Source organism: Anguilla rostrata, chromosome 9, assembly GCF_018555375.3.
Source record: "Anguilla rostrata isolate EN2019 chromosome 9, ASM1855537v3, whole genome shotgun sequence".
NCBI classification, from domain to species: Eukaryota; Metazoa; Chordata; class Actinopteri; order Anguilliformes; family Anguillidae; genus Anguilla; species Anguilla rostrata.
The window spans coordinates 16,308,720-16,336,100 of record NC_057941.1 but is presented as its reverse complement, the minus strand read 5'-3'; the positions used below and the strand labels follow the sequence as shown (position 1 = coordinate 16,336,100).

The window sequence follows — 27,381 nt, the reverse complement described above, 5'->3', positions numbered from 1 at the left end:
GTGTGTGTGTGTGTGTGCCTGTGCGTGTGTGAGAGAATGTGAATGTGTGTGTGTCTGTGTGTGTGTGCCTGTGCGTGTGTGTGAGAGAATGTGAATGTGTGTGTGTCTGTGTGTGTGTGCCGGCGTGTGTGTGTGCTATGCGTGTGTGTGTGTGTGTCTGTGCGTGTGTGTGTGTGTGTGTGTGTGTGAGTGTGTGTGAGATAAGTGAATGTGTGTGTGTCTGTGTGTGAGTGCCTGTGCGTGTGTGTGTGTGTGTGCGATGCGTGCTATGGTTGTTGCGTATGTGACATGTGCTGACGGATCATGCTTGCAGTCTGTAGCTCAGATTTCTGTCCTAAATCATTTATCTGGCTTTTACCAACAGGGGCCCTGGAACAGAGGGTCAGTTTTTATTCAATTACCATGAATGGGTCCTAAAATAGATGAGCAAATTATGTCAAATGATGGGGGTGGAGAGACAAAACAAACCCGTGGAGACTCGCAGCCACAATGAAGGAGAAGCGACAGGCCGGGGGGTCAATGGCAGCCTTGTGTCCGGAGCGGTTTATCCAGCTGGCGGGGCTGCACTGAGCCTGCCCCCCCCCGCGCTGAGGCCTGGTGTTCCTCATGTCTGTCAGGGGGGGGGGGAAGGGAAGGGAGGGAGAGACGGACAGAGGTCTGTCTCTCCAGACCCCTTTAAGGGACTCTTCCTTTCTCAAACAAGGAAACAGCTGGTGCTGACGCTTGCAAATGCGCTCTGCCAGACCTCGACGTTATCTCTGCGAGTGTGTGTGTGTTTATGCGTGTGGGTGTGTGTGTGTGTGTGTGTGTGTGTGAGTGAGTGATGTGTGTGTGTGTGTGTGTGTGTGTGTGTGACTGTGTGCGTGTGTGTGCGTGCGTGATGTGTGTGTGTGTGTGTGTGTGTGTGTGTGTGTGTGTGTGTGACTGTGTGTGTCTGTGTGTGTGTGTGTGTGTGACTGTGTGTGTCTGTGTGTGTGTGTGTGTGTGACTGTGTGTGTCTCTGTGTGTGTGTGTGAGGAGGAGGTGATAATTGAGTCTAGTTCTGGGCGTGCTGCGGTGACAGCATTATTACCGCGGCGGAGCAGAGGCTAACCCGCCGCCGCCGCCCGTTTGCCCGTCTGCTTAATCGTCTGTGAACAGGATCCCTTTAGACGCCGCGCGAGCGTTTGAGTGGCGCTCTGTGAAACGACAGGCCGCGCGGACGAGCCGAGGAACAAACGCTCGGCCCCGGCGAAGGCTCCACGCGCGGCGGCGCGGGCGGCGCGGGCGGCGCAGGCGGCGCAGGCGTGGGGTTTATTAAAGCTCCGCTAGCTATTCGCTCCTCAGGAAAAAAAAATTCACCTGGGGGCGATTAGCGCGAGCGTGTATTTGGGGAAGGCGAGAACATCTCCCTCTCCGCTGAGGTCCCGGGTCGCGCGAATTGCGCTTCTCACCTGAGGGGGCCCGGCGTGCCCCGCCTCGCCCCTGATCGCCGGCGGCGACCAGCCGAGCGCTCGTTAGCGGACGAGAGACCCCTCGCCGAGACGAAACGCGAGCCGTCGCCGCGGAGCCCCCCTCTGCCTTTCTGTCTTCCCGTCTCTCTCTCTCTTTCTCTCTCTCTCTCTCTCTCTCTCTCTCTCTCTCTCTCTCTCTCTCTCTCTCTCTCTCTCTCTCTCTCCGCTCGTTTGTGGAGGGGACAAATGCGGCCTTTATCAGTGCTGGCGGCTATCGGTTTACCGCGCTCGGTGGCGCACAGAACAGCCTTTGACCGCGCCCTGGGCAGGGGAAACGGTACACCCCCTCTGAGACAGGGCCAGTTCCAGGGGCCGAGGGGGTCACCGGGGCATCACGCGGGGCAGGACGCCACCGAAGGGGGGGGGGGGACAGAATCAGCGGCGGAATCAGCCGGGGAGCAGCCTGAGCTCCCATCCCAGAGAGAGCAGGAACGGGCACACAGCACCTCCCTGCAAAATACTCATCTGACCAAAGCTCAGCTTCGGCTTCCAAATCATAGCCATTTTATCATAATTGAGTATGTACACACAATACGCACATATACACACACAACACAGGCATACATGCACACATATACATACACGCTCACACAACACATGCACATACAGCACATGCACACACATACACACAGACACACACACAACACACACACATATACACACACACATACATACACGCTCACACAACACATGCACATACAGCACATGCACACACATGCGCACAGACACACACACAACACACGCACGTATACACACACAACACAGGCACACATGCACACATGCACACACATACATACACGCTCACACAACACATGCACACACACATACACACACTACACACACACACACACACAGAAAACAGGAGATGAGTCTCCTCTCCCATCGTCCCATCACACACGGGTCCATGTTTTTGTGATCCTTTGGAGTGCTTTTTTGGCTCTGGAAATCCAGGTCAAATCGGTGTCAGAACAAAACGGTTCCGTCCAGTTCGGTATATGTTTCTAACTGAAAAAATGGCAAAAGCGACATTCCCTCGGCGCTCAGAACAAGACATTCTCACGCTGAACGCTGCTGATGTCATCTGTGACCACTGCCACGTTTACACGAGCTGTCCGCTATAAACAAGCTGGAAAGAGATGTTTTATTTGTCACTTGATTTATCAGAACATGTAGCTCTACACTCGAGGAAAAGGAATCTGCACTGTATATTTGTGCGTGTGTGTGTGTGTGTATGTGTGTGTGTGTGCGTGTGTGTGTGTGTGGGTCTTTATGCGTGTGTCTGTACACATGTTTGTGTGTGTGCTAATGTTGCGTTATCGGTATGGAGATCAAGAAAGAAAACAGAAACACATAATAATAACCAGACCAATAAAATCCCCCTTTTATAATAGTAGAGTGCCAAAAATATGATCCACCCCCTTCCCCCTCTTCCCTTTTGCCCTTGCTGATTTACTGGAAGCTCGGGGTGGCCATCCGAATGGGTAAGTAATACCCCTGCCATGCCTTTTAAACAGGTGGAATGCAAAGACCACTGCGAGGAGGTAAGAGCTATGCAGGGAGCTGTGTTGCTTCCCTATTGAGGAATACCAGGGGAATGACTGAGCTCCTGTGTTTGTGTGTGTGTGTGTGTGTGTGTAACGCTTCAGCTTTCTCTAATTCCTTAGCCACAAAAGGGGAATTTGTGTCCCAAATGCATCGAGAAAGAGCATCCATTTACCTGCCAGCAGTATAAGGTTGCTCGTTTCAGGGGAGGGAGGGGGGCGAGCGGGTATTCTGTAAGATCCGGTAGGTCCTTTACTGTTGGGAATGCCCTTCGATTGGCGTGTTTATTTTCCTGTTATAAACGCGCACATAATTTAGGGTCGTATTTGGTGGGGTTGTCAGTAGTGCTCTTTGGGTCTGTGATGAGATGCAATGCAATTGAGATGTAAGTGGTTCTATTTTCGACTTGTTTTTGTCTCCAGTTTTAACTTGAAAATGATGGGAACAAATCTCAAATGTTTTCTGTAACTGGTCACTTATAGAAGACGATAAAGCTTGTCATGGACAGAGAGACTTACTGCACACGTCTTTCTCTCGGCCTGCCTCTCCTTTGCAGCATGCCTCTCTCTCCCTCTCCTCTCACCTCCTCTCTCCCCCCCCCGCCTCAAAGGCTGTGAATGACAGAGTCCAGCCCCAAGGCACCCCCCCCCTCCCCAACAGCTTCCCACCCTAATTAAACCCAGGAGCTGGGAAAGTCCAGCAGGTAGAGGAGGAATTCAGGGTGGAAAATTAACCAGATCCCCAGTGTCACACATTCCACAGCACAGTCGCAGTTCTGCAGCCTGGTGCTTTGAACAGCCACTTACTGTGAACATTCATTTGTTATAAATTCAGTCTGAATACATACACATGCTGTTCTGGTTTCCACAGTTTGCTGCAGTTGCTACAGTTTCCTTATGTTGGGGACATGGAGAGGTAGAATAGTCAAATGTATCATTTTATTTTGCAATATATTTTCAGTATATTTCATTTTAAAATACGTTTTATTATCCTATTCAAAATGATTCCCAGAATGGTGGCTATACATGCAGTCCATATTTCATAATCTTTTCCTGTGGTATGGATCAGGGTTGTCCCACAATGCACCTGGGCTAGGTAAGCACTGCCACATTCATCCTATTGTAAAACCAGACATCGAGTGCTCTAAAATAGGAGACAGTATGGTAAAGTTTCTTACAGATCAGTGAGGTGATCATCTGGGATCAATAGGAAATGTGTCCCTTATTAAGTGACCAATCAGTAATGACATTACATCAGCAATGACCAATTAGTGAAGTGACCACTTCTGCTGGGAACAAAGAACAGCTTCTCCAGCCAATCACATTGAGGGGAGTGAAATCTCACTCATTGCGGAGTTGAAAGATCAGACAGTTTACTGTCCTGTGTGTTTAAGCACTGCTGTTGTGGTGCTGGCCTTTGTCTTTGGCTGGGTGCTAATTACCTAATTGGCTCTCCTTCACTTGCACCGCGATTCCTTCTAATTCACAAGCAAGGCTGATGAAAGCCAATGGCACTGTTCGCTCAATGGCCGAGGCTTATTCGCGTACGGGCTCTAAAGTCACACCTTGGCTCTGCCGTCGGAGTGATTTCCCAATGGTTTCCTCTGCTATATTTATCATAGCTTTCAAAATGCTTCTCGCTTAGCTCCGGCGAACGGCCTTCCTCTGGACTTGCGGCTTGTGCGTCTGTTTTAGCGGGGACGTGTGTGAAACGCCTGGCCCTTGCCTCCTTTATGGGGTCGGCCCGTGGGGGCTCCTCAAACGAAGTCTGGCACCTCATATTGAAGCCACACCACGGCCCTCGGCTAGCAGGATCAGGTGGGAGGAGCTGAAGCTGGGGGCCCGACTGCTTTGATCTCAGACCGGGGGAGAAAGGAGGAACATCTGGGCCAAGGGGTCTCTCCCACAAACAGGGCTTCTCCGCTTCTCGTTCTCGTCCTTCTTTTTCCTCGCTCTGTCGTTCTTTAGTGTTCGGAATCTCTCAGGGCCTGAATCGGTGGTGGGTGTGGAAGTTCTGGAAAAAAATCCCATTTCAGAACTCACTCATATCACCAAAAATATTTTTGCTGCCTTCCTCTGTCACTCGCTTGATCTCTCCCATTCTCCCTCCATCTCTCTTTTTTTCCCTCATGCTGGGCAGGAGGTCAGATGGAGCGTTTGAGAGCACACTTCCTCTCAATTAGTGCCACTGCTAATGATTCACTCCCCACACGCTGTTCTCAAACGAGGAGACCAGAGCTAGCTCACGCCCACCCCGACACGTCTCCCAGCACTGACACACTTCACTGCCAGCACTGACCCACACCACTCCATCCCAGCACTGACCCACACCACTTCACCCCCAGCACTGACACACACCTCTCTACCCCCAGCACTGACACACACCTTTCCATCCCAGCACTGACACACACCTTTCCATCCCAGCACTGACACACACCTCTCCACCCCAACACTGACACACACCTCTCCATCCCAGCACTGACACACACCTCTCCACCCCAGCACTGACACACAAATCTCTATCCGCAGCACTGACACACACCTCTCCAGCCCCAGTGCAGACCACCACACACAGCGCAGTAGACCCAAAACCAACTGCAGAACAGTACAAACTATTTCACACCCACAATGCAACACCCCACAGCCAGTACAGTTCAGTGCCTGGCTCCTCCTTAACACAAATAATAAGTAAAACATAAATCTTAGCAACCTTGTAAACCTCATACTCATAACAAGGAGAATGAAAAATAGTGATTGAGGAGGGGGGATGAGGGGGTGGTGGGGCTGCTCCAAACCCACACAGATCAGTATGTCAGAAGAAAGAGGAATGAGAAAGCCACACAGGTTCTGAGCTGTATGTGTTTTATTTCTCAGGAGTACAATATTGCCTAAACCCATTCCATTCATTTTCAATAAAGTTTTGGCCGGGATTGTTTTTACACAACCCAGTCTGTTCCTCGGAGAGCAGAGGCTAGTGGGAGGGGGGGGATTTCTGGGTTGTGCAGTCTGTTTCTGTCCCCAGTCAGTCCTGTAGGAGTGTAACAGGAGCCCCACAGCAGGTCAAAGGTCGCATTTCCTGTTTCCTGTCTCTCCTGGGTCGTCATCTTCCTGCGAGGGTCGTGTGACCCTCGTTTTTCTTTTCTTCTGCATGTTTCTCAGGACCAAGTGGAGCCTGGCGTACTTGGCCCTGTGCAGAGCCTGCGCTCAGTCCCTCCTGTCTGAGCCTGTGGGAGAGACCACACAGTAAACACAGGTCTTTTCTGCCCGTTGCGGGTGTAAATGTTTAGCCTGTTCTGGAAACACAGTGACAGTCCTGTTTTTAGTCTCCTTTCATTATAACGTGCCGTATAATAATGTGTGTGAAGTGTGTATAGTATGTATGGTATATGACACGTGCAGAGTTCTGTGAGTAATTGTTATGATGCACTGTGCTGCATTGCACATTTGTGCACTAGATTGTGTGTGTGTGTGTGTGTGTGTGAGAGAGAGAGAGAGAGAGAGATTGTGCTCAGGTTGTACTGGCTCCCAGTAGATGAGATCATGAGACCGCAGCGATGGTCTGGTGATGCTTGACCACCGCACCACATGACTCTGGGAACCTCGGGATAACGTGTCAACCAGAATAGCAGCAAACAAGCAGGACTTGTCTGCTCCCGGAATGCGATTTGGAAACCGTTGGTTGCATTGGAAACGGGTGGATTTTTAGCTGTAAACCGGAGTGATACAATCAGTCGCTTTCACAGCATAAACAAAGCCGTTCTAATAAAGACACCTCATTGTTTTTAAACCAGACATATTTCCCCCCCGGTTAGATGTTAATACAATCGTGCAGACTCATTTGTAATTGTCAGCGTATCGAGACCTTGTTCCATTATGTATCAGCTTTGGCTGAACGAATGCCAAAGGACATTTACGTTGATGGAGTGGAACAAAGTTGACGGTCAATGAAGAACCTTCTGACACAGACCCGTTTGGAAAATAAAGGCATATTGAAAGAGTTTGCTCTGCTGGACCGGCTCCACTCCTGTGAAAACAAACTGAAGGAGCGCACATGAAGCAGGTATATATACCTGCTACATCTGCCCCATATTTTTATCTCCTTCCTGTTCGGAATTACTGTAGAGGTAGGGAACGAAAGACTGTCATAGAGAAGGGGAAGGAGAAAAAAAGAGAGAGAGAGGGAAAGACAGAGAAAGAGAGGGAGGGAGGGAGATGGGGAGAGAGGATGGAGAGTGGGAGCAAGAGAAAGTTTACCTTATGTTCATTAGTTAAAATGTACACTTGTGTTTCTACACTGGTTGTATATTACAAAAAATGTTGGCCATATACTGTGCTTATTTTATGACAATAAACCATGTTGAATTGACCTCGGAGAGAGAGGAGCATTGTTGAATGCACTCCCCCCCCCACCCCACTTCATTTCCAATAAAAGTTGAATAGTGCTGAGTGGGGGGGTGAGCAGTGCTGGGGGGCACCTCTGTGCTGAAGCCCCCCCACTGCCCGGCCCCCCCTCCCTGACCCTGCTGAAGAGGTTTCCATGAGTCACTCAGGGAAAATGCAGCTCTTTTTAATGCTCCTCCTCAGGTCCCCTCTGTACTGTTTACATCACACATTTACACTCAGGTCAACAGATTTAGTGTGTGTGTGTGTGTATGTGTGCATGTGTTTGTGTGTGTTGCCCCGATTAACTTTGGCCGGTCGTCTCATAGTGGATTACCCGGACAAAGGGATGATGTGTGTAGTCATATTCGCTACATTCATCAAAGGTGGCTAGTGGTTAAATCTGCTTGTCTGTAGTTCATGCTTGTTATACTTTTATAGATGTTTGCACCGGTAGAGTACCCAAGCTTTCTTCAAAGTGTGGCTGCCGGCTTTTGACCAACATTATCACCAACACGCACTCCCTTTTGCCCTGGGGTCCAGTCCATAGGTTCCAGAATCCTGGGACAGCCGGTGCTGCACATGCCCAGACATGCCCCCGGGAGAAGTCTCTGGCTTTGATCGGAGCAGCGTCGAGGAAATAAAAGGTCCCCCTCTAGCGTGCCTGCATCCTGCTTCCCCGCAGACAGGGGGCGTCCTCTGACTCGTGGGTCATGCGCCCAGCCTGCAGCCGGGGGCAGCGCTGCGCTGCGCTGCGGAGCGAGCGTCAGACCGCAGCCTGCGTGTGCGGTCATCGGTGGAGTTTCCCCCTCGGGCCTTTCCCATGCCCTCGCGCACGCTCTCCACATCCTCCGCGACTCCGCGGTTCACTCCGCGGGCTCTCTGTCTGTCCGCACGGGTCCCCCCGCGCTCGTCCGCCTCTCCTCTGTCGCCTAATCGCTTTTTACGCTGCGGTTTTGGCTGACGGACTGGGGGGAAGAGGAAAGAAGCATTTGAGAGAAGCCATTCGGGCTCAGAACTCACAGCGTATGATTTGGATGGCCCGTGTGACAGGCTATTGGTTGGTACGCTGTAGGTTATCCAATGACAGGTCTCCTTTAATGAAGGGTAATCTAAAACAAATAGCAAAATGTGGCTTGACTGGAACTGGGCGGCGTATTGCTCCCGTTCCACAGGGCTGCATTCTTTCCTGCGCTGCGAAGTTGAACGCTGCAGGATCGGACTGTGTGGAGTGCCATGCTCCTGGTTCATGTGCTTCTGTTTAGTCTGGTGTGGATAGGGGTACGTCACTCACTGTGTTTTCGCTGTGGGATTCCCCACCTGCTCCCTGTGTTTTATTTAAGAGGATGAGGCGAACTGCGTGTTTGCTGTGGTCATGTAGCCACAGTGACAGCGTATCCCATTTTCAGCAACGGCGTCCAATGCGGTCCGGGAATCACCTGAATCCAAAGTCTTTATGCGGTTGACGCATTATTTTCTTTTTTTGGTACCTTCATTTAAGGACACGAGAGGTCAATTGCATCCACATGTTTTCACTTTGTGTTCCTGGTTTCTCCAAACATGTTATTTTTGTCCGTTTCCGCTACGCTGTCCTCATCCTTCCCCTCTCCGTTTTTTCACGAGCTGAGATTCCCGGACTGCATAGCTGAGGTTTCTACTCTTTTGTGGTTGTTTTTTTTCCGGTATGCCCTTGCTCTCTATGTTGGTGCCCTGAATGCAAGGACAGTTTTGGCACAAACATGTTGATGGCCACCGAAGAATGAGGAGCCTAGTAGTGGAGCAGGCGGGAGAACCTTCTCGATAGTATCTTCTGTCCTGCAGATGCTCCTCCTGACGGAGACAGAACAGATATTCAACAAAACTTTTCGTAATTTATTTTTGGTTTTGTATACCTCTTTGTATACCACCACATTACTTTGTCTTCGTGGTGACCGTGATTGCCTTCGAAGTTTGTCTGGCTGGTGGGCTGGACCCCAGTTCACACTGCCTGGCAAGGATGGCCAGGAGGGAATCTCAACAGCACTGAGGAAACCACCAAGGCCTCTGACACAGATGTCATTTCTCTTAAAAATATTTTTTTACTTCATTTAAACTTAAACCTTTAACAGACCATAAACTTGAGGAAATGTTAATGTTTATCCTTCAGTTTGAGTGTGGAGAGGCATAACTTCTGAGTGACATAATTATTTTACTTTGTGCATCCACCAGGTGGCACTGCTTGAAACATGCATTTACATTCATTTGATTGGTTCCATGTATCATGTATAATTGTCCCCAGTCCATTTAGTGTTAGCCTGATAATGACTCAATTTGGAAATGCCATTGTTCTGTGTATATATCCGATCTTTCCTGTTCTTTGTGTCCCAATCATTTTAATGGAAATTTAACAGTTTGATTTTTATTTGCAATGTTTGCGTGAGGGAAGTGGTTAACCATGAACAATTATGAAAAACAAAGTATGTAGCAATCATAGTGCTTAATCAGATGACTATATAAACAGCTCTAGTTGAAGGAATTTGTCTCTCCCCGCCCACTCATTTCTTTCCGTGGAATTTCGAACTCTGAACATTTTTTCACTTGACATGCAAACAAAAATAAAAATATTTATGGAATCAGAATGTACACTGGCTGTTGCTCAAGTCAAAATAGCTTGATGTGATTTTGTTATGGAATACAGTGCATTTCACAGGAGTAAAAAGTCAGGATGTTTATTTGGGACTCACATATATAAATATCCTAAAAAACAGAATTGTAGCAGACCTCAGTAATATGCACATATGTGTTCGGTGTTATCAGACACATGTGAGGCCCAGACTGTGTTGTCTTCATACACTGAGGGTTAAGTCCATTCATGTATTCTTCTCATGGGAAATGCATTTACTTGCATTAAAATAGACAAGATCTCCAAGGCACTCCTCTCTGAGGAAGCACATGTTAAAAAGAATTGTGAATCGCTACAAGAAAAAAAACATCTAAAACCAAGAACACGAGGCCTGTCCTTTCTGTTTTGAACATGACTGTGTTTTCCAGAAAGCACAATTGCCTGCATAATTTTGCATTGAAGAACCCTTCGAGCCCTCTGGATATCTGCTGTTGAATTCACTTGAATGCTGTCCCCCCCCCCGGTTCGAGTCCGGTTTGAGTGCGAGCGCTCAGCCAGCTTCTGATTCAAAGGCCTTTTTCGCGGATGTGGCTCCGGCCCATCTGTCCAAATCGAGGTCCATCTGAACTCAATTTTCTTGATTAGACGAACAACCAAACAACAACAACAGAAAGCACACGGGCGCACATGCACGGAGAGAGAGAGAAAATGAAGAAAAGAAGGGCATGAAAGGCAGAGAGAAATGATTAAAGTTGGAAGGAAAAGAGGGAGGGCCTCGATAGACACATTACCAAAGCTTGGCCCGGCTCCTTGTCATTCCTGTCTTCTCAGACGCGAACATTCGCTAAATATTTGAAGGGCGGGGGGGGGGGGGGGTTGGGGCATATCGGCTGTTGTTTTTCCAGCGCACTTCTCCTTCACACTGGCGGAGAGATGGGGGGGCGATGTCGGCGTGATTAATTCAAGCAGCGGTCACATGTAAACAGCGCAAACATACACATTCCCATCTGTGACCGTTCACCGCCATTATGTCTCATCCGTTAGGGGGACGAAGCCAGCAGGGCTCATAAGCTGTGGGACTCGTCTCTGCTCTTCTTGTCAGCGCGGTTTGGAAGCCGTCCCTGCGATAATTACTGAGTTCAGAGATGGATGGAGACTCCGCCGGTTTCATTTGTATTGCAGGCGAACGCCGTTTCCTCTGCTCAGAGGCATTTCCTGTTTCGGCCTTCACCTTGTTGAATATCTTATTATGCACGGCCTGCATTCGTTACCTGCCTAAAGACACACGGCTGTGTTTGCTTTGCATTGCCATGAATTTTAATGTGGCTGAGGTTGTTTGTCTCTTGTAAGTTAGAATAATCGCCATGTTGGCCCAGGGGAGTCTGTTTCCAGCAGGAAATGGTGCGCGGTCACTGCATGTCAGTAGAGGTTTCAGCTTGGAACTTAACCTCTGTAATCATAATGCATTTACAGAAATAAGCCGCTCTCCGTACATGCTGTACCAGCATTTCTGGTGTCAACATTTAAGCTTGTGGCTGTCTGTGACGGATCCAGATTCCCTGTGCTAAGGCGCTGTGCTAAGGTTCCCTAACGCTTCTCTCTCTCTCTCTCTCTCTCTCTCTCTCTCTCTCTCTCTCCCCGCCTCTCTCTCTCTCTCAGCTCCTGCGCATGGTGACTGCTCCGGAGAGGCGGTGGCGGGCGCGGCCAGGAGGGCGCGCTGTGGAGCGCGGCGGCGCCGAGGCGGGGGAGGGCCTGGAGAGCGGGGACTGCGACGACGAGGACGAGTGCGGAGGGGTCTCGGGGCTGGGCCCCCCGCCGCACCACAGACGCCTGCGCATATTCGCAGGTCAGAGACCGCCTGCGCCGCGTCGGCCTGGGCTGGGCAGGTGGGAGGGGGGGTGTGACCGTGTCTTGGTCGAGTGCCGCCCTGCCTTTCGGTGGAAACCCCCTAGGGGAAGGGCCGATTGGTCCAGCGCTCAAGGACTGCGCGACCTGGTTTAACCTAAACTCTGCTATTTAAGTTCAGTTTATGTTCCTGTTTGAGCAGTGGTACCTTGTCTTATGTTCCAGCTGCTGGTCCATTACTGAAGGGAATGTGTGAATCGCTGTGGGCTGTGGTGGTGACATCATACAGCAAGGTGAATTGGTGGTCTTCGGTAGATTTGGATTCTCCCTAATGCCATTTGGTGTTCCTCAGTGTGGCTGTGATTTCCAAATTCCTCTCAAATCTGTGAATGCAGACCTTTTATTCTTTCGTTTGACCTTTGACCTTGCAATTTGTGGTATTGACCGGGTGGAGATAGAGTCTTGTCAGACTGAGCGTGTCATTGTCTCTGGCTCCCTCTGTTTGTGTTTGTTTGAATTCCTGGGAGTGTTTTATGATGTTTGTAGATTTCAAGTGTCCGGGGAGAGAAAGAACAGAGATAGGGGCTTGCTAACAAATAGACTAATGGAAGGCCTGGCTCTGTCTGCCATTCAGAGATGGGAGAGATATTTACTTTCACCAAGCCTATATAGAGCCAGCCGAACAGGACTCGACCCCGTCCCTCTCCAGGTTGTACATTGTTGGGGGGCCAGACGCCATAACAATGAGGAGCAATCAGGGCCCTGGCCAGGCTCAGACACTCTTTGTGAGAGATGTCAGCTGTTTGGCTGAATGACTGAGCCGCTGTGTAACTGACTGACTGACTCATGCTCAACCAAGATTGCTGAGCCATCTAGTGCCTCTTCCTTCTATGGAATTCCCAAACAGCAAGGGCAGAAGAAGCAGCAGGCCACAGGAAATATTTCCGGGCACTGGGTGTGCTCTTTGTTTGCTTGTCCTTGTCAGAAGTCATGGGAAGATTTTATTGGGGTCCTTTTTTTGTGGCATTTTAATTTCCAAATGGAAATGATGCAAACCAAATGGTGATAGTGAATGCAGTCGAGCACTGCACATTAGTAGTGCGTTTGGATGTTTGGACTTGTGAGGGTTCATTTCAGAATGGGATGAAAGGCAGTCCAAGGACCTATGTTTATATACCATTTTACTTAGTGCTTCTTATTGTGTGTGTGTATGTGTGTGTGTACGTGTACGTGTACGTGCAATCACATGGTTTTTGGTTCTGTATCCATGTGTAAATTGTAGGTGTGTGTTGTGTGGCTGTAAGTCTTTAAAGGTGAGCACGTGGGCTGTGTGAATCCCTTCACACGCTGAGCTGTGTCTGCTGGGCATGTATTCTCAAAGGACACACCTGGCCACAGCCTGCAGCCCATCACTCATCACACATGTGAGACAAAGCACCTGCAGTACCCTGTGTGTGTGTGTGCCTACTGTACTGTCCCAGTCATGACAAAGCACCTGCACCATGTGTGTCTAAATGTGTGTGCGTGTGTGTGTGTGTGTGTGTGTGTGTGTGTGGATGTGTGTGTGTGTGTGTGTGTGTGGATGTGTGTGTGTGTGTGTGTGTGTGTGTGTGTGTGTGTGTGGATGTGCGTGTGTGTGTGTATGTGTGTGCATGTGCATGCATGTGCATGTGTGGGTGTGAGTGTGTGTGTGCGTGTGTGTGTGGGTAAATGTGTGTGTGTGCGTGCGTGTGTGCGTGTAGACGCATGCATGCGTGTGTGTGTATATATGTTTGTGTGTGTGCGTATGTGTGTATGTGGATAAGTGTGTGTGTGCGTTAACCCGTGTGTGTGTGTGTGTGTGTATATGTGTGTGTGCGAGTATGTGTAAGTGTGTGTGTGTGTGTGTATATGTGTGTGTGTGTGTGTGTGCGCGTATGTGCGTGTGTGGGTAAGTGTGTGTGTGTTAATCTGTGTGTGTGTGTGTGTGTGTGTGGGTAAACGTGTGCGTGTGTGTGTGCGTGGGTAAACGTGTGTGTGTGTGTGTGCGTGGGTAAACATGTGTGTGTGTGTGGGTAAGTGTGTGCGTGTGTGTGTGTGCGTGGGTAAACGTGTGTGTGTGTGTGTATATGTGTGTGTGTGTGTGTGTGAACGGGAGGGAAGCAGAGTATGAAAGCGCTCAGGTTCTGGGCCCTGAGGGCTCTCAGCCCTGCCTGGTTCTGGTCTTTTCATGTTCCCAGCGTGTGCTCAGCGATGTTCCCGCGCGGCGCGGACATCAGGTCACGGTGAGCGCGGGGCGTTCTGGCGGTGCAGCGGCCCTGTGTCGGTGTGAGGGGTTAGGTAAACACAAAGTGGAAAAATGCCTGCGATGTGGAGCGGGCGGAGCGGAGCGAGAGGTAGCGCTCGGCCGCGCTCGGGTCGGCCCCAGATTTACTGAGACGGGGGCTCGGGGGGGCAGCCAGCGAGGGTGAGCGATCGAGAGGGCGGGAGAGGACAGAAGAAAGAAAAACGAGCGAGGTGGGGAAAGGAGGAGAGAGAGAGAGAGAGAGAGAGAGAGATACAGCGCGTGGAACGAGCGCGGAGCTGAGAGGCGGGGAGGAAAGCTGGCACGTTCGCTGGTTTGTGCGCACTGGCCCTCCTCGTAAAAAGAAATGAAAGCGGCCCGGAACACGCCGGGGAATTCCGGGGGCTCGAAAACCGTCCAATCGCGCTCCGGGCCCTGCCGCTCTAATAAGCCCCAGGCTTGACCTTTGACGGTCGCCAGCTTTCCCTCGCAGCCGCGGGTTACAGTAGTGGATAGACATCAAAGCCGGCAGCGCATACCTGCGCGGAGCGTGAGACGGACTACAAAGAGAGGGGTGAAAGGTCGCGGCGCGAAGGAAGGCATTTACAGACCAGGACGCGCGCGCCTGTGTGGAGAACGCAGATTGAAATGTGCGCTTCGGGGGCACGGACAGAGCCCCTTCTCTCTACTGCCTCCAGCTGTTTCCTGTGCGCGCATGGGACACATTTTACCCACACGGCCCCTTTCTTACCCTGTTTTGCCCCGCTGCTAAAAAAAAAAAAGTTTTTATCTTAACAAGTGTGACTAATGAGACTTAAGTTGTCTTATAACTTAATAGAAAATATTAAGTTACTTTTCGTTTGTCGAGTGGAATTGTTTTACTCCATGGCAACTCTTGAAATGAGCAAAACTCAACCCTCACTGGCAATCTTTTTGTCATATTTAGCCAAAAAGTAATAAAAATAAGATTTTATATTTGTAAAAATATATGATTGACTTATTCTTTTGGCTTTTGCTGTGTCCAATAAAGCAACCGTGCGCAAAAAAGCCTTCGGGCTCAGTTTTTTTTACAATTTATTATAAGGGTATTTTCTCTTACCAGACTGCAGAAAGTTTTATGATTGTAAACTAATCATAACATTCCAAGTGCACCACTTTGTTTCACTTGTGCGTCATGACACTGTCCTGAGCAGTTTTTCTGTGGTGTGTGCTTGATGCCATAAAGAGGATTAACTGCTGTGCAGAAGGCCTGAAATGGGACATAGAGGAGGAGTTGAAAGGGCTAGCAGATGTAGACATTTCTGTACAGTTGAGGCTTCGCACTTGACACTTTAAACCACATAGCAGATACTTTCACACCTCATAAAAAATAGTATTTCTGCAATATTTTTGTTCCGTAGCAACTGCAGGCCCCTTCCCTTTTCTGCCGAGGAGAGTGTGGACTACCTAGCGCATTCTCCAAAACATGCTAAGTCTGCTTTTATACTGCAGCCGGTTGCCACGGTAACTGCCGGCCACAGTTGACTCTGGCACAGCCTTGATTCACTATGGGGTATTTGCTGCGTCACTATGAAACATACAATTGCGGAGCCCCACATAACATATTCCTGATGGGTGTGTAATTTGGAAAAGAACATGAACTTGTCTGCTTGTCTTTGTTTGAAAGTAATCCAGAAGAATGGAAAGCACTGTGTACGCTTGATTAGTGCAGTTAGGAGGCAATTAGTTTAGCTGTGTGTGTGCGTGTGTGTGTGTGTGTGCGCGCGTGTGTGTGTATCTGTATGTGTGTGTGCGTGTGTGTGTGCACGTGCACACGTGTGTGTGTGTGTGTGTGTGTGCGCGTGTGTGTGTGTGCGTGTGTGCGTGCGTATGTGTGCACGTGTGTGTGTGCGCGCGTGTGTGTGTGTATCTGTATGTGTGTGTGCGTGTGTGTGTGTGCGTGCACGGTGTGTTGTGTCCGTCGTGTGTGTGTATCTGTATGTGTGCGTGCGTATGTGTGCACGTGTGTGTGTGTGCGCGCGCATGGAGGACTGGGCAGCAGGCAGAGAGCTTTGAGCTTCACGCAGAGGTGGCGCGGTGGCAGGCAGCAGTTGCAGGCTGTGGAGTGTGTGATGGTTTCCACGGTAAACACGAGGGAGGGCTTCACCCCACGGGTCAGGCCTCGCCGGCTGGCCTCGCCGGCCAGGCTGCACTGCGACCTGGCATCGCCGCGCTTGAGAGGGAGGAAATTTGAAGAATTAGCAAATAAAAACCAACCAGATGTTTCCCTAGAGGGAACGGCAACAGCTCCAGCTCATCTGCAAATAATCCCCATTAGGCAGAGGGAGGCCGAGGAGCTGCGGCGCGAATAGAGCGGCCGGTGCTGGTGGAGGGGGGGGGGGGGGATGGGTCCGGCCGCGCCCTTCCCTCGCCACCCCTCGGGCGCGTAAACAACCGCCTGGGCGGAAAACCGCCCCGGCCTCCTCTCTCCCGCCCCGTGCCCCTCGCGAAAAAAAATCCCGGAGCTCGTCGCCAGCTGTGTAAACAGCACCGGGGGAGGGCGTGTCCCGCGGCGGGGCGGGCGATGGAAGCGGGGCCCGAGCGTCCGATGAGTCGGCTTCGCCGCTTGGCCCCGAAGCCCGCGCCTTTGCCCGGCCCGGCCCGGCCCTGTGATGTGCTGCTCCAGGGGAGAGGGTGGAGCGCACTGTTCAGTAATGCATTGTTCGTAGCTGGACCGGATCACGCTCTGTACGCGGTACCGTTTTATTACAGCCGAACGTATCGCTCCTCGCGGTAACCCACGCCTTTACAGCTGTGCTGAGGCATGTGAGCGTGTGTATTCACAACCACAGGACTGCTGAGATTTCTTTTTTCCTCACTGCCTGATTTGGAACGCCCAGTCGCGGCTGTAAGCGTATTTTATTGCGGCTGGATGCCCTTTATCAGCCCAGGAGGGTGGCGGTTGATCGGATGCGAGCGGGAGGGTGCCCTGGCGACGCGGTCTCCCCCTCAAGGTGGCGTTTCCGGCCGGCTGCGTGCACTTCCTGCGGGAATCCCAGGCCCTGGACCGCGGCGCGGTCGGGACCGTGTCTCCGTGGAGACGCGCGACGGTTTCCCTGGATGAGCCCGAAAAGGCTGAGCCTGCCCTTTCCTCCGCGGCGTTCGGCGCGTTTCGCAGACCTCTGCAGCCCTGCCACTGTCCGAAGCGGAATTATGCGACGCGAGGCTCAGGGGTGCGGTCAGCGGGCGGAGGGCCTGGTGCGTTCAGCGTGGAGTATCCCCCCGCTCCCTCAGTGTGGGGTCAGGGCCGGCCTGCCGCACGCTCTGGCGCGGGGGGGGCTAACCGCCGGCCCCGGCCCACAGGGGTCCCCTCCCTCTGCCCTCCGTCTACTGGAACCGGCGGTCAGCTGGTCCCTCTCCATTGTTCCGTCCCTCCCGGAATCTTCCCCGCCCGTGACCTATGTCACCCCGGTCTTAGATTTCAGATTTATGGGCCTTTTTCGGTCTCCTTCACCGCACCCTAACATGGCCCGTGCCCAGGCCGGCAGCCTTAACATAATCAGCTCTTTGTCATCGTTCATTTGGTCTTGCTTCACCCTTCACAGATGCTTTGTGTTTCATCTTATTGGTGAACTCCCAATGAATTCATCTTCACCGAGAATTTATTGATTGTTCTTTCTCTCGCTCTAATGCTCTCTCTCCCCCTCACTTTCTCTCTCTCGCTCTCTCCCGCTTGTACTTTTTTGTCTTTGTAAAGCTGGTGGCTATAGACTTGGAGGCAATAGGAATGTCGATTGGATTGAGTGCAAGGAGGGGTTTGTGGTTGGAAGTGTGGTCAATGACATCTTGCGTCATGACAGCAGAGACACACACACACACACTGTTTGGCCGCGTTTATAGGTTCTGACTGAGTTTTTGGCTCACGGCACTACTGAATCTATATTATAAACTGATATAGCGTGGTCAGCTTGGGGAAAAAAATCCACTAATAGGATTGTACAGACTCTGTTTATGCTCTGTGTTATACTGCTTTCGCAATTCAAAAGGAAATCTGTGCATTTTACTATTGCGTTTTACTATTCAAGTTTCATGATGGCATACCATTGGATGATGTTTTTCTTAGTTAAAAGTGCAATTATTAAGCACTATGCCGGCAGTTTAAAATCTGGAACCATTTTCCAGATTCCTTGGTAAACATTGCACAAGAGGAACGCAATAGCTGCGTATACTTCTACAGAAAAAGGGACTGGGATTTTGAGAAATCTAGTATTCTGTCTCCATCCTCCTCCTCCTCCTCCTCCTCTCTCTTCCCCTCTCTCTCCGCTGGGTGTGGAATAACAGTGTACGTTTGCGTAGGTGTGGAGGGCAGTGTCACTCACAAAGCCGCTCTGTTTCGGCGCTCGGGCCTCCTCCGAGCGCCCCGCTTATCTTGGCCGCACGTTCGCGGGCTCCCAGCGTGCCCCTGTAATTGGGACGCGGGCGTGGGGCGGAACGCCGACCCAGCACGGGGGGGCCACCGCACAACCCAGCATTACTCACTCTCAGCCCCTCCGCTCTCTCCTGCCCCGAAGGCACAGGTCTCCGCTTGCACAACAACATAATGGAGCTCGCCGCGCCGTGTTAACAAAACGCAGAACAGGACGGAGGTACAACGCGACACCGGGACAAATAATGCCGTTCCCCCCCCCCCCCCCACGCATTCTCATTCAGACAACAGAATATCAGAGGCCACTTACACGTAATGTATATGTCTGAAGAAACGGTGGTATCACGTTCCCTCTGCAGTACCCGAGCGTATGTTCTTAGGCGCATGGACGTTTTCCTTATTAACTTTCAGTTGGCAAAAGAAGATGACTCATTTTCTGCAGGCCTCGGAGAAGGTTTTTTTGGACACGCTCTTCCCCCCCAAACGTTTTCATTTCAAGGTGCATTCCTCTGGACTGCGGGATGAATCACTGAGAATGGGACCTGGCCCCGCCCCCTTGGCAGCGCGGCTGCTGTCTGACCCGCCCCGCGTTTTCATAAGCAGCACCTGCCGTCGGCGCTGGGCACACGTGCCCCTTTTGTGCGTGTTTGCGTCTGCGTGGATACGGACAACTGCGCACGTGAGCGTGTGCGAGCAAGTGCGTACGTTCTTTGCGAGTGTTCGTGCAAACACACACACACGCACATGCACACACACACACACACACACACGTATATATGAAACCTCATAGTGACAAAAACAATACAGGTTTCTTAAAAGCATTTTTCTGCTGTCTGAATGTATCTTATTCTTCTTGCCATAATTGGCCATACAAGTATTTGTGATGTTGTAATATTGTAAATGAAAAAAGATTGTGAGGGAATGATGTAATGTGTTCACCATGAGAATGAATGCCTGATCTTTCATTACCAATCAGTCTGCAAGCTGTCAACCTTAAGCCTTGATAGCATGTTCAGATGGTAACACTGTTATGGCAGTTGGATTAAACTTCAATTCGCTTCAATATAACTCAATTCAGTTCAGTTCAGTTCAATTCAATTCAGTGTGCTTTATTGTCATCACAAAATTTGTATTGCCAAAGCATGGCAGGTAGAGCATGGAACAAATATGAGTCATGACAGATAAAGAGACACCATGATAGGATTAAGTGAAAGGATTAAAATAATATACCTCGCACTTAACACTTCCAACAGAACCAGTAAATCCTCCGCAGTCTCTCTCTCTCTCTCTCTCACACACACGCACACACACACACAGGTGTTTTTCACTCTGGGGAGGTGTTGTACACGCTTGAGTACATGGCTTTTCAGAGCTCCCACTTCTGGCCTGAGCCAGAGATAATGAGAAACGCAGGCCTTTCAGCCAGAGAGCCTTGTGCTCCATTTTTGTCATGAATTTTTTTTTTTCTTTTTTTTTTGCCGTATCTGTACTTGAGGACATTTGGAAAGCATTTGTACTCACTGATTAGCACACAGTCTCACAGCTAACTTGCAAATTCCCACACCACTTTCTCACACATAAAGACCACATATAGCGCTCCTATTTCCGTAGCACGCACACACACACACACACGCACACACACACACACACACAGTCTAGAAAAGCTGTATCGCATTGCACCTCACTATTAATTGGTCCAGGAGTACAGTGTGCTGCTGTCACGATGACAAATAATCCTTTCAGGGCCGAGAGAATGTCAAACCCCTGCCTTGTTAGAGGAGAGGGGGAAAGAAAAAGAGAAGTTAATTGTCCTCTGGCCTGCATTCAACTAGTGCCGTAATGGCAAAGAAATGCCGAAGAGGTCTGAGCAATCGGAGGTTTGTTTATTTGCCTCCTTCCTCTGTTTTAAACTGTCCGCTTGAACTGGCCCGTAGGGTTGGCAGGGACCCCTTCGAGACACTGCTCCCCCCTCCTCGCTTTCCAGTACCGAGCCCGGTTTTCATTCGGTGCCAGCTTTATTCTGACGGAGAATTAATCAAAACTTTTACCGCTCGCCCCAATCACGAGTTCTGGTTTTCTCCCCCTCCGTGTTAGCGTAGCCATGGGCCTTGTGTGTGGCGAGGAAGCTGACGGCGGGCCCCGCGTGTTCTAAACATGTTGTGCGGGTCTTTCCACATGACATTCCAGCGTGCATTACTGAACGCCCTCTTATCATATTTGAGCGTTGCCTATCTGTGAGCTTGAAGGAGCTCTGCCCTCGATATTACAGCAATTATAAATCAAAGTCCTTTGAAGTTTTTGGAAATTCCATTCTACCACTTCATAGCAAAAGCTGTAAAGGGGGATATGATGTTTCTTTTAGATTTGGTGGAGGCTGTTGATTCCAGTGTTGTTGCTGTTGCTACTTTTATGGCTTTATGGATCAACTTTGTCTCTGTGGCTGTTGATATTGGGGTAGCTGCTCTTGTGTCTTTTGTCTGTTTTGATGTTGCGGTTGTTGCTGCTATAGGTGGTCTTTTTGAGCCCGGTGACCCTATAGTTGTTTCTGTGGTTTCTGTCAGGATCATTCCCATGACTGTTGTTTTTGCCGGAATAATTGATGTTGCGACTGTTGTCAGGCTTGCAGTTGTTGCCGGGTCTGTATTTGTTCCTGTGGTTTCTGGCAGAGTCGTTCCCATGGTTGTTGTTGTTGTTGTTGTTGTTGCAGGAATTGTTTTCATGACTGCTATTGTTGCTGCGGGTGTTGGTTGCATTTTGTTAGTTCCGAGGGTGTTGCGTGGGTTGAGGGTGTCGCTGCTTACGTTGTTGTCAGCGCTGTCCGCGCGGCAGTTGTTGTGGCAGTTGTAGTTGTGTCTGCTGCTCTGCGCGGGCTGCTGGGAGCTTTCCTGGGAGCGGTATGTGAGAAATGCGGGGCTTCTGTACGACAGGAGACAAGTGTGTGTCTGAGAGAGCGCCTCTAAGCAGCGGAGTCTCCGAAGCCGGCTCGACGGGGGGACAAATCCACACATAGCCGGCATGCCACAGTGTCAGCATTTTGTCACGGCTATTTATCACACTTTCCCATAAACAGAACTTTTCGTGTTTCGGTCTTACAGTGACCCCTTTTCCTGGGAAAATGCCGGACAGCACAAGCGCAAAAGCAAATGGAGGGTGGTATGAGAGTTAAATGTCACATGCTTCTTCTGTAAACTGAGAGAGAAAGAAAAGCAAGAAAAAAAAGTCCAGAAAGAAAAGAGTGAAGCCAAAGGAGAAATATACGTGCTGGATGAGGTGAAATGGGGAGCCTTTTGAGTGGAAACAGAATAAGAAGACATGATAAACCCCAGATGCACGGGGTGGTGATGGTCGGGATTGAAGGGCGGGGTGTTGAATGGCAGAGAGGAAAGGTGTTGATTTAGGGTCCTGGTGCAAGCTTTAGCAGTGAGGGGGGTCTGTCTTAGCTCAGTCTGTCTAACACAAAAAAAGGGGGGGCTAGCATTACCCTGCTTCTCAAAGCCCCACACCCTCAGTCTACACAGTGCCCCTGAGTTGCAAATGGATGCAGTAGGAACATTCCTCCTGACCCAGTGGGCGTGAAATGTTGTCGTCCATAAGTCATGATGACATTCTACCATTATCTGGAACATGTCCACTGCTACACATCTGCTGTGTTGTTGTAAATGATACAGATCTGATTGCCTCTTGTGACTCTTGCATGCTCTCAAGGAAGATGAGGTGATTATTCTTCTCTGTCCTTCTCCCTTTTACCTCTAACTATTTCTCTGGTGCTTTCCTCAGACCTGTCCACCATTGTTTCACCACCTTCTTGCTCCTCCTTGTCTTTCTTTCAGACCTGGCTGGCGGCTTGGCCCTGGACGACCTCACCTTCAATGAGCAGCAGAAGACACCGAGGCTGGACACAGACTCGGAGGGAGGGGAATCAGTGACGGGGGCTGCCAGGGGCCTGTGGGGCCCAAGCAGAGCTCTCCCAGGGGCCACCTTCCTCCTCATCCTCATCGTCACTGTGCTTGGCCCTCATTGACATCCCAGCTGAATTCACACCCTCCTTACTTCTGTTTTAGTCTCTCTCTGAAATCTTTACACAATTTCAAATTTAAGAGTGCCACAAATAGACAACAAGTGTCTTGAAGTGTGGCCTGAGAACAGTTTGCAAATTGCCTCGTGACTTTTATGAATTCACTGGAATGACCCCGGAGGACTGGAGGACTACCTGCTGTTTTAATGCTGTCTCTAGTTCTACCACTCCCCTCAATTGCTTATTCTGGATCAGAGACTTAGAAATCACTCACCCGGGTCCAGCCCAACCCCATCTTGTAAATACACCACTTCCCTGACCCCCCTCTTACCACAGCCAGTCTAAGTGCTATCAGATTTGCCATTGTGGTCTTTTTTTCGCAGAAGTCTCAACCTTTGTATAGCAACAGCACTGTAAAAACAGGGATTGCTCTTGGTTGACCTCTAATTTAACCCTTTTTTACTGCTGAGCAAGTGATCGTGAATACGCTGTGGTTCTCCACGTTCACACAGTGGAACTCTTGCTTGTCTCTCATCTAATCTATTTCCAGTGATACTTTTCCCCAAGACTCACAATGTGGAGCCAAGCATAGCAATAGCCTGGAATAATGTCTGAGTGTGAAATGTAGTAATGTTTTTTCTAAATGTTTGCTTTGGTTTTCTTGAACTAGATTTCTAAGATGAATATTGTGCGATAAGTCGTTTCCATCCTGTGGTTTAGGTTGGAAACAGTATTAAGATTACATTACGTAATTATCAGCATTTACTGCTCATAGTAATGGTCAAGTCAAATGTTTCCAGCCTGAGCAGAACTTTGTATTAAATGGTTGGAATCTTTGGAAGAAAAACACAAAGTACATTACCTACCCTGTGATATTCCATGACTCGACAGTCTGAAACAGCCAATGAGAGGCATATGCGTGAGGTGAGAACTGGCAAGCTCCTTTTTTGTTCCTGTTGTTAAACACAACCCTTCCTGCCAGTTTCACTCAGTTTTTTTAGAATGAGAAGAATTTCAAAGGGGGAGCAAGTGGTACTGCCAAAAAACAAAGATACTTTATTACCCAAAATTTGGATTGTAATAATTAATACAGTGTTGATAAACTTGGTGTCAGAAACATTTTGTTCTGCTAATTGATCAGAGTCTGTCTGCAAACTGACAGGCAGAATGTGCTATACTTTATTCTTAGGCAGAAAATGGCACCCAAGTCATTTAAAATGAATGAATGAATGTATTTCTCTGATGAAAGGTGTAAGGTAATGGTTTTTCTCAATTTCTTAGTCACTTGCAGGAAAAGTTGGGGTGAAATAAATTTCCTGATTGGTTGTAACACCATAGTTAACAAGACAGCTAATTCCATCAACAAGGAACTGTCTGCCTTTTACCTTGTTACCTACGAAAGTGTACACAAATCACATATAAATACTCTTTTTTGTAACAGTGAAGATCTCTGAGTGATTATGTTCCCTAAAATAAATCACACTGATTTTTGGGCTGTCTGCAAGAGTAAGTATTTGAATTAATTAATTAATCAAATAAATATTTGCAATCCGTTGGATTAATGGATAATCATATAAATAGAACATTATTTTGTGTTCTGCTAAACTAGCAGCCACTAAATTTGAGTGTTGACTCTTGATTATCTGAAGTTTCAGCCAGTTTCAACTTATTCATGTTCATGTTCCCTGTTCTCTAGGATTCCATTATGGTTCCTAAATCTGAAGGATCGTATTGTCTCCAAATAAAGCTGTGCAATGTGCATCTCCCCTCTGACGAGTAACTTATGTGACTTAAGTAACTGATGGCCTTTATGTAAGATACCATTTTGTCACAGAGTAATATCAGTGAGTACTGAAGAATTCATAATTACAGGTGTTCAAATTCTAAAAACAGCTGGAAAATAAAGGTCCGTTTTGAATTATAATGCGTGTCTCTCTGTGTCCACAGCTCAAGGCTGGTGAGTGGTTGAGTTCACACAGGCTCCTGTTTACAGCTATAGCAGACGAGGTGTGTCCTTACCTGGATCAGCTGAGTAGGGTGTCTCGGAAAGAACAGAATCAACACTGCTGGGTCAGTCTTTGTCAATTTATGCTCCACAACACAGGAGCTATAAAGCCAATAGTTGGGAAAGCAAAGTGGTGTATTACATTTAGACAGCCCTGTCTGAAATGGTCTGTATTAAGAATATGTACACATACATTTGAATACCAACTCCCACCAGAGGAGGGCGATCCCACAGTGGGAGTAATATGTCTGACTATCTAGGCTCCATCTCGGTATCATCTTTAATCAGTTCTAGTTAGCCACAGTAGCACTCGCTTACACTCTCAGTCTCCTCTGCGGTTGATATGCATTAAGGCACGGATTGCATATACACACACCCCAAATTTTCATAATGTTTTTCTTTTTTCATTTCATTCTTCTTCCTTTCTCCTCCTGCCTTATCCTTGGATAATGGCATTTGACTGTACCATATAGGCCTCATTTGGGACTTTCAGATTCAGTTTGACTCCATTTCAGTTCCCTTTCTGTGGTGTGATTTTGATGACAGCCCCTCCAACCTAGCTAAAATCTCAAATGATTCAGCCATGTTAGTGTTCCAAGCAGGACAGCAGCACCTCTGTTGGTTATCAGTGAAGACACTAGACATTAACCGGGGGGTGGGGAGCTGCAAGCAGTCTGTTGGATACACGCTCATATTAATAGGAGAGGGGAGAGAGGGCAAACACTTCTAATTAACTGTGAAATTTGGCTAATGTCTTATGTTAATGCTGGGCTGACAGTTACCACCAATTATGTTGAGGTCAATGAGTCAGACTTTAATTTACACCATATTTACACCCTATATTTGCTATGGTGTTCTGCCTGTTGTGACAGAGGGAATGCTAACAATGCATTAAGAAGATATGTGACTTCGTAAATAGTCATGATTGAATTTGCACAAGTGCTTCAGAAGAGTGACTGAGGTTAAGAGATGACACCACGATCAAGACGTTTTCAATCTCAAAGCCTCTTTAAAATGGATCAGAATTTTAGCCTAATAAGTTTTAATAAGATTGAAGACAAAAAGTGTATAATACAAATTGTGTAGCTTTAAACTGAGGAAGCAATATTATAAATGATGAAAAAATATCATTCTGATGGTAAACATAAATATAGCTTTTAAAGATATAAAATGAAAATGTATATCTTAAATGTATACAGTATATACAGAATATATATTTGTGTGTGTGTGTGTGTAATATGGCATTTGATGGCGCAAGACACTTAAAACAATAAAATATTTTGCAAGGATAAACTCTACACACAATAAAAAACAATTGAAAACATTTAAAGCGAAAGTATAGCGCAGAACACAATAAACTGCGTTGTCTGTGACTTATTGAAGCTTATGAACAGGCACAGTAATGGGCAACAAGACCGGTCACAAAGAGATTACTATGCAGATTTGAAGAAATTTAATTTCATATAAATCTTTGGTTTGAAATAAACACTTAATTTAAGATAACACAACATTGAGAGGAAGCATTTGCTCAAAGAAAGAGTTGTTTAATGTGTAGAAACTTGTAAGATTTAATGTGTGCATGAGCACCAAAGCAAGTAAATGTATTGGCATTATGAAAGCAATATTATCAACTAAGGTGTAATGAATGACCTCTTGTCATGAAAATTGTTCTTCTTAAATTGTACTCTGATGCACACCTATGTATGCTATCATGCTTGTTTTGCTAACTTTGTGGGGACCTTCCAAAAAACGGATGTCCCCTAATGAGTGGGCGGTCACACCTTATGAAAGTCGTAATGAAAGGGACACCAGTCCTGCTCTTTCACACACCCCTAGAGTCAGTGCACTCCCAGCGTCCCCCAGGAGTTCCCTTGCTTTCAAAGCCATGGTCACATGGAATGGATGGGGGAAGCTGTGGAATGCTGTCATACAATGGGGAGAATTTAATTTCACTGAGCGCACTCACCTAACAACAAAATCCCTCCTAATACGCACACACACACACACACAGTTATATTTTAAAAGTTATATTCAAATAAAGATTGAGAAAATGAATAAAATGACAATGAGTTACAATTTACTGTATGGTGACTTTACTATAGATAGATGTAGCTTATAATAAGTATGACGCATAAATCTACCCTCAGAGAAAAAGATTATTCTGTTTTTTCCTGAAGACTCCAAAAAAAGTTCTTACTCATACTCACATTTCAGCAGGAGAGAAAAACTGCATGCCTGATTTTAAGGCAGGTCAAGCACTCCACATGGATTGCTCTGTCTGTAATCTCAGAATACTTTAAAACAAATGCAGTTATATGCCACAGAGAGTCTCCATACATCGTCAGCACTGCCTTATATTGGCTGTTTTTTAGTATGAAAAGTAATTTTGCTACTACAGAGTGAATAACTGCCAAAATAATCATGAAAGCTTGTAAAATGTGGCCAAACCACAGACTGGTGCATAAATGTAAAAAAAAAAAAATCACTCACTTAACTGCTAATTGAAAGCTGTTTTCCAAATGCTGTTAGTCAAAGCTTTTAGAGCAGGATAAATTGATGCTAAGGCACCATTTTGGTCAGGATTAGCATTAAGTGAGTGAACCCACTTCCGTTCATAATAAAATAATAAATCCCAGCACTGATCAGTGCCAAATAGCTTAGGTTTATTACATCTGACTGTGAATTTCTTAGATGTTAGGGAAAAAAGATATTTTTATGGAGGAGAAAGGAAAGTTTTTGCATGTGCACGGGGAAAAAATAATTGTTCTCTGCTGTGTCAGAATGATGCGCCTCTCTTCCCTCTGTTCTGAGGTTTTCCGATGTGGGTTTTGT

The 27,381-nt window shown here is 48.2% G+C and overlaps 1 protein-coding gene across 3 annotated transcripts in view; it reads left to right on the top strand.

Annotated features, from left to right (window-relative positions):
- Positions 1-24,468, top strand: part of LOC135263041 (glypican-3-like) — a 79,571-nt gene extending 55,103 nt beyond the window's left edge. Inside the window, exons 7-8 of one of the 3 annotated variants that reach the window (XM_064350612.1) lie at positions 11,676-11,862; positions 22,360-24,468. In XM_064350612.1, coding sequence (XP_064206682.1) covers positions 11,676-11,862; positions 22,360-22,550 — 378 coding nt within the window. In that variant the 3' untranslated portion in view covers positions 22,551-24,468. Of the gene's footprint in view, positions 1-6,193; positions 6,534-7,957; positions 10,522-11,675; positions 11,863-22,359 lie in introns of those variants that run through there. The other 2 variants (XM_064350613.1, XM_064350614.1) reach the window with 2 other exon arrangements.
- Positions 24,469-27,381: the final 2,913 nt, after the last annotated feature.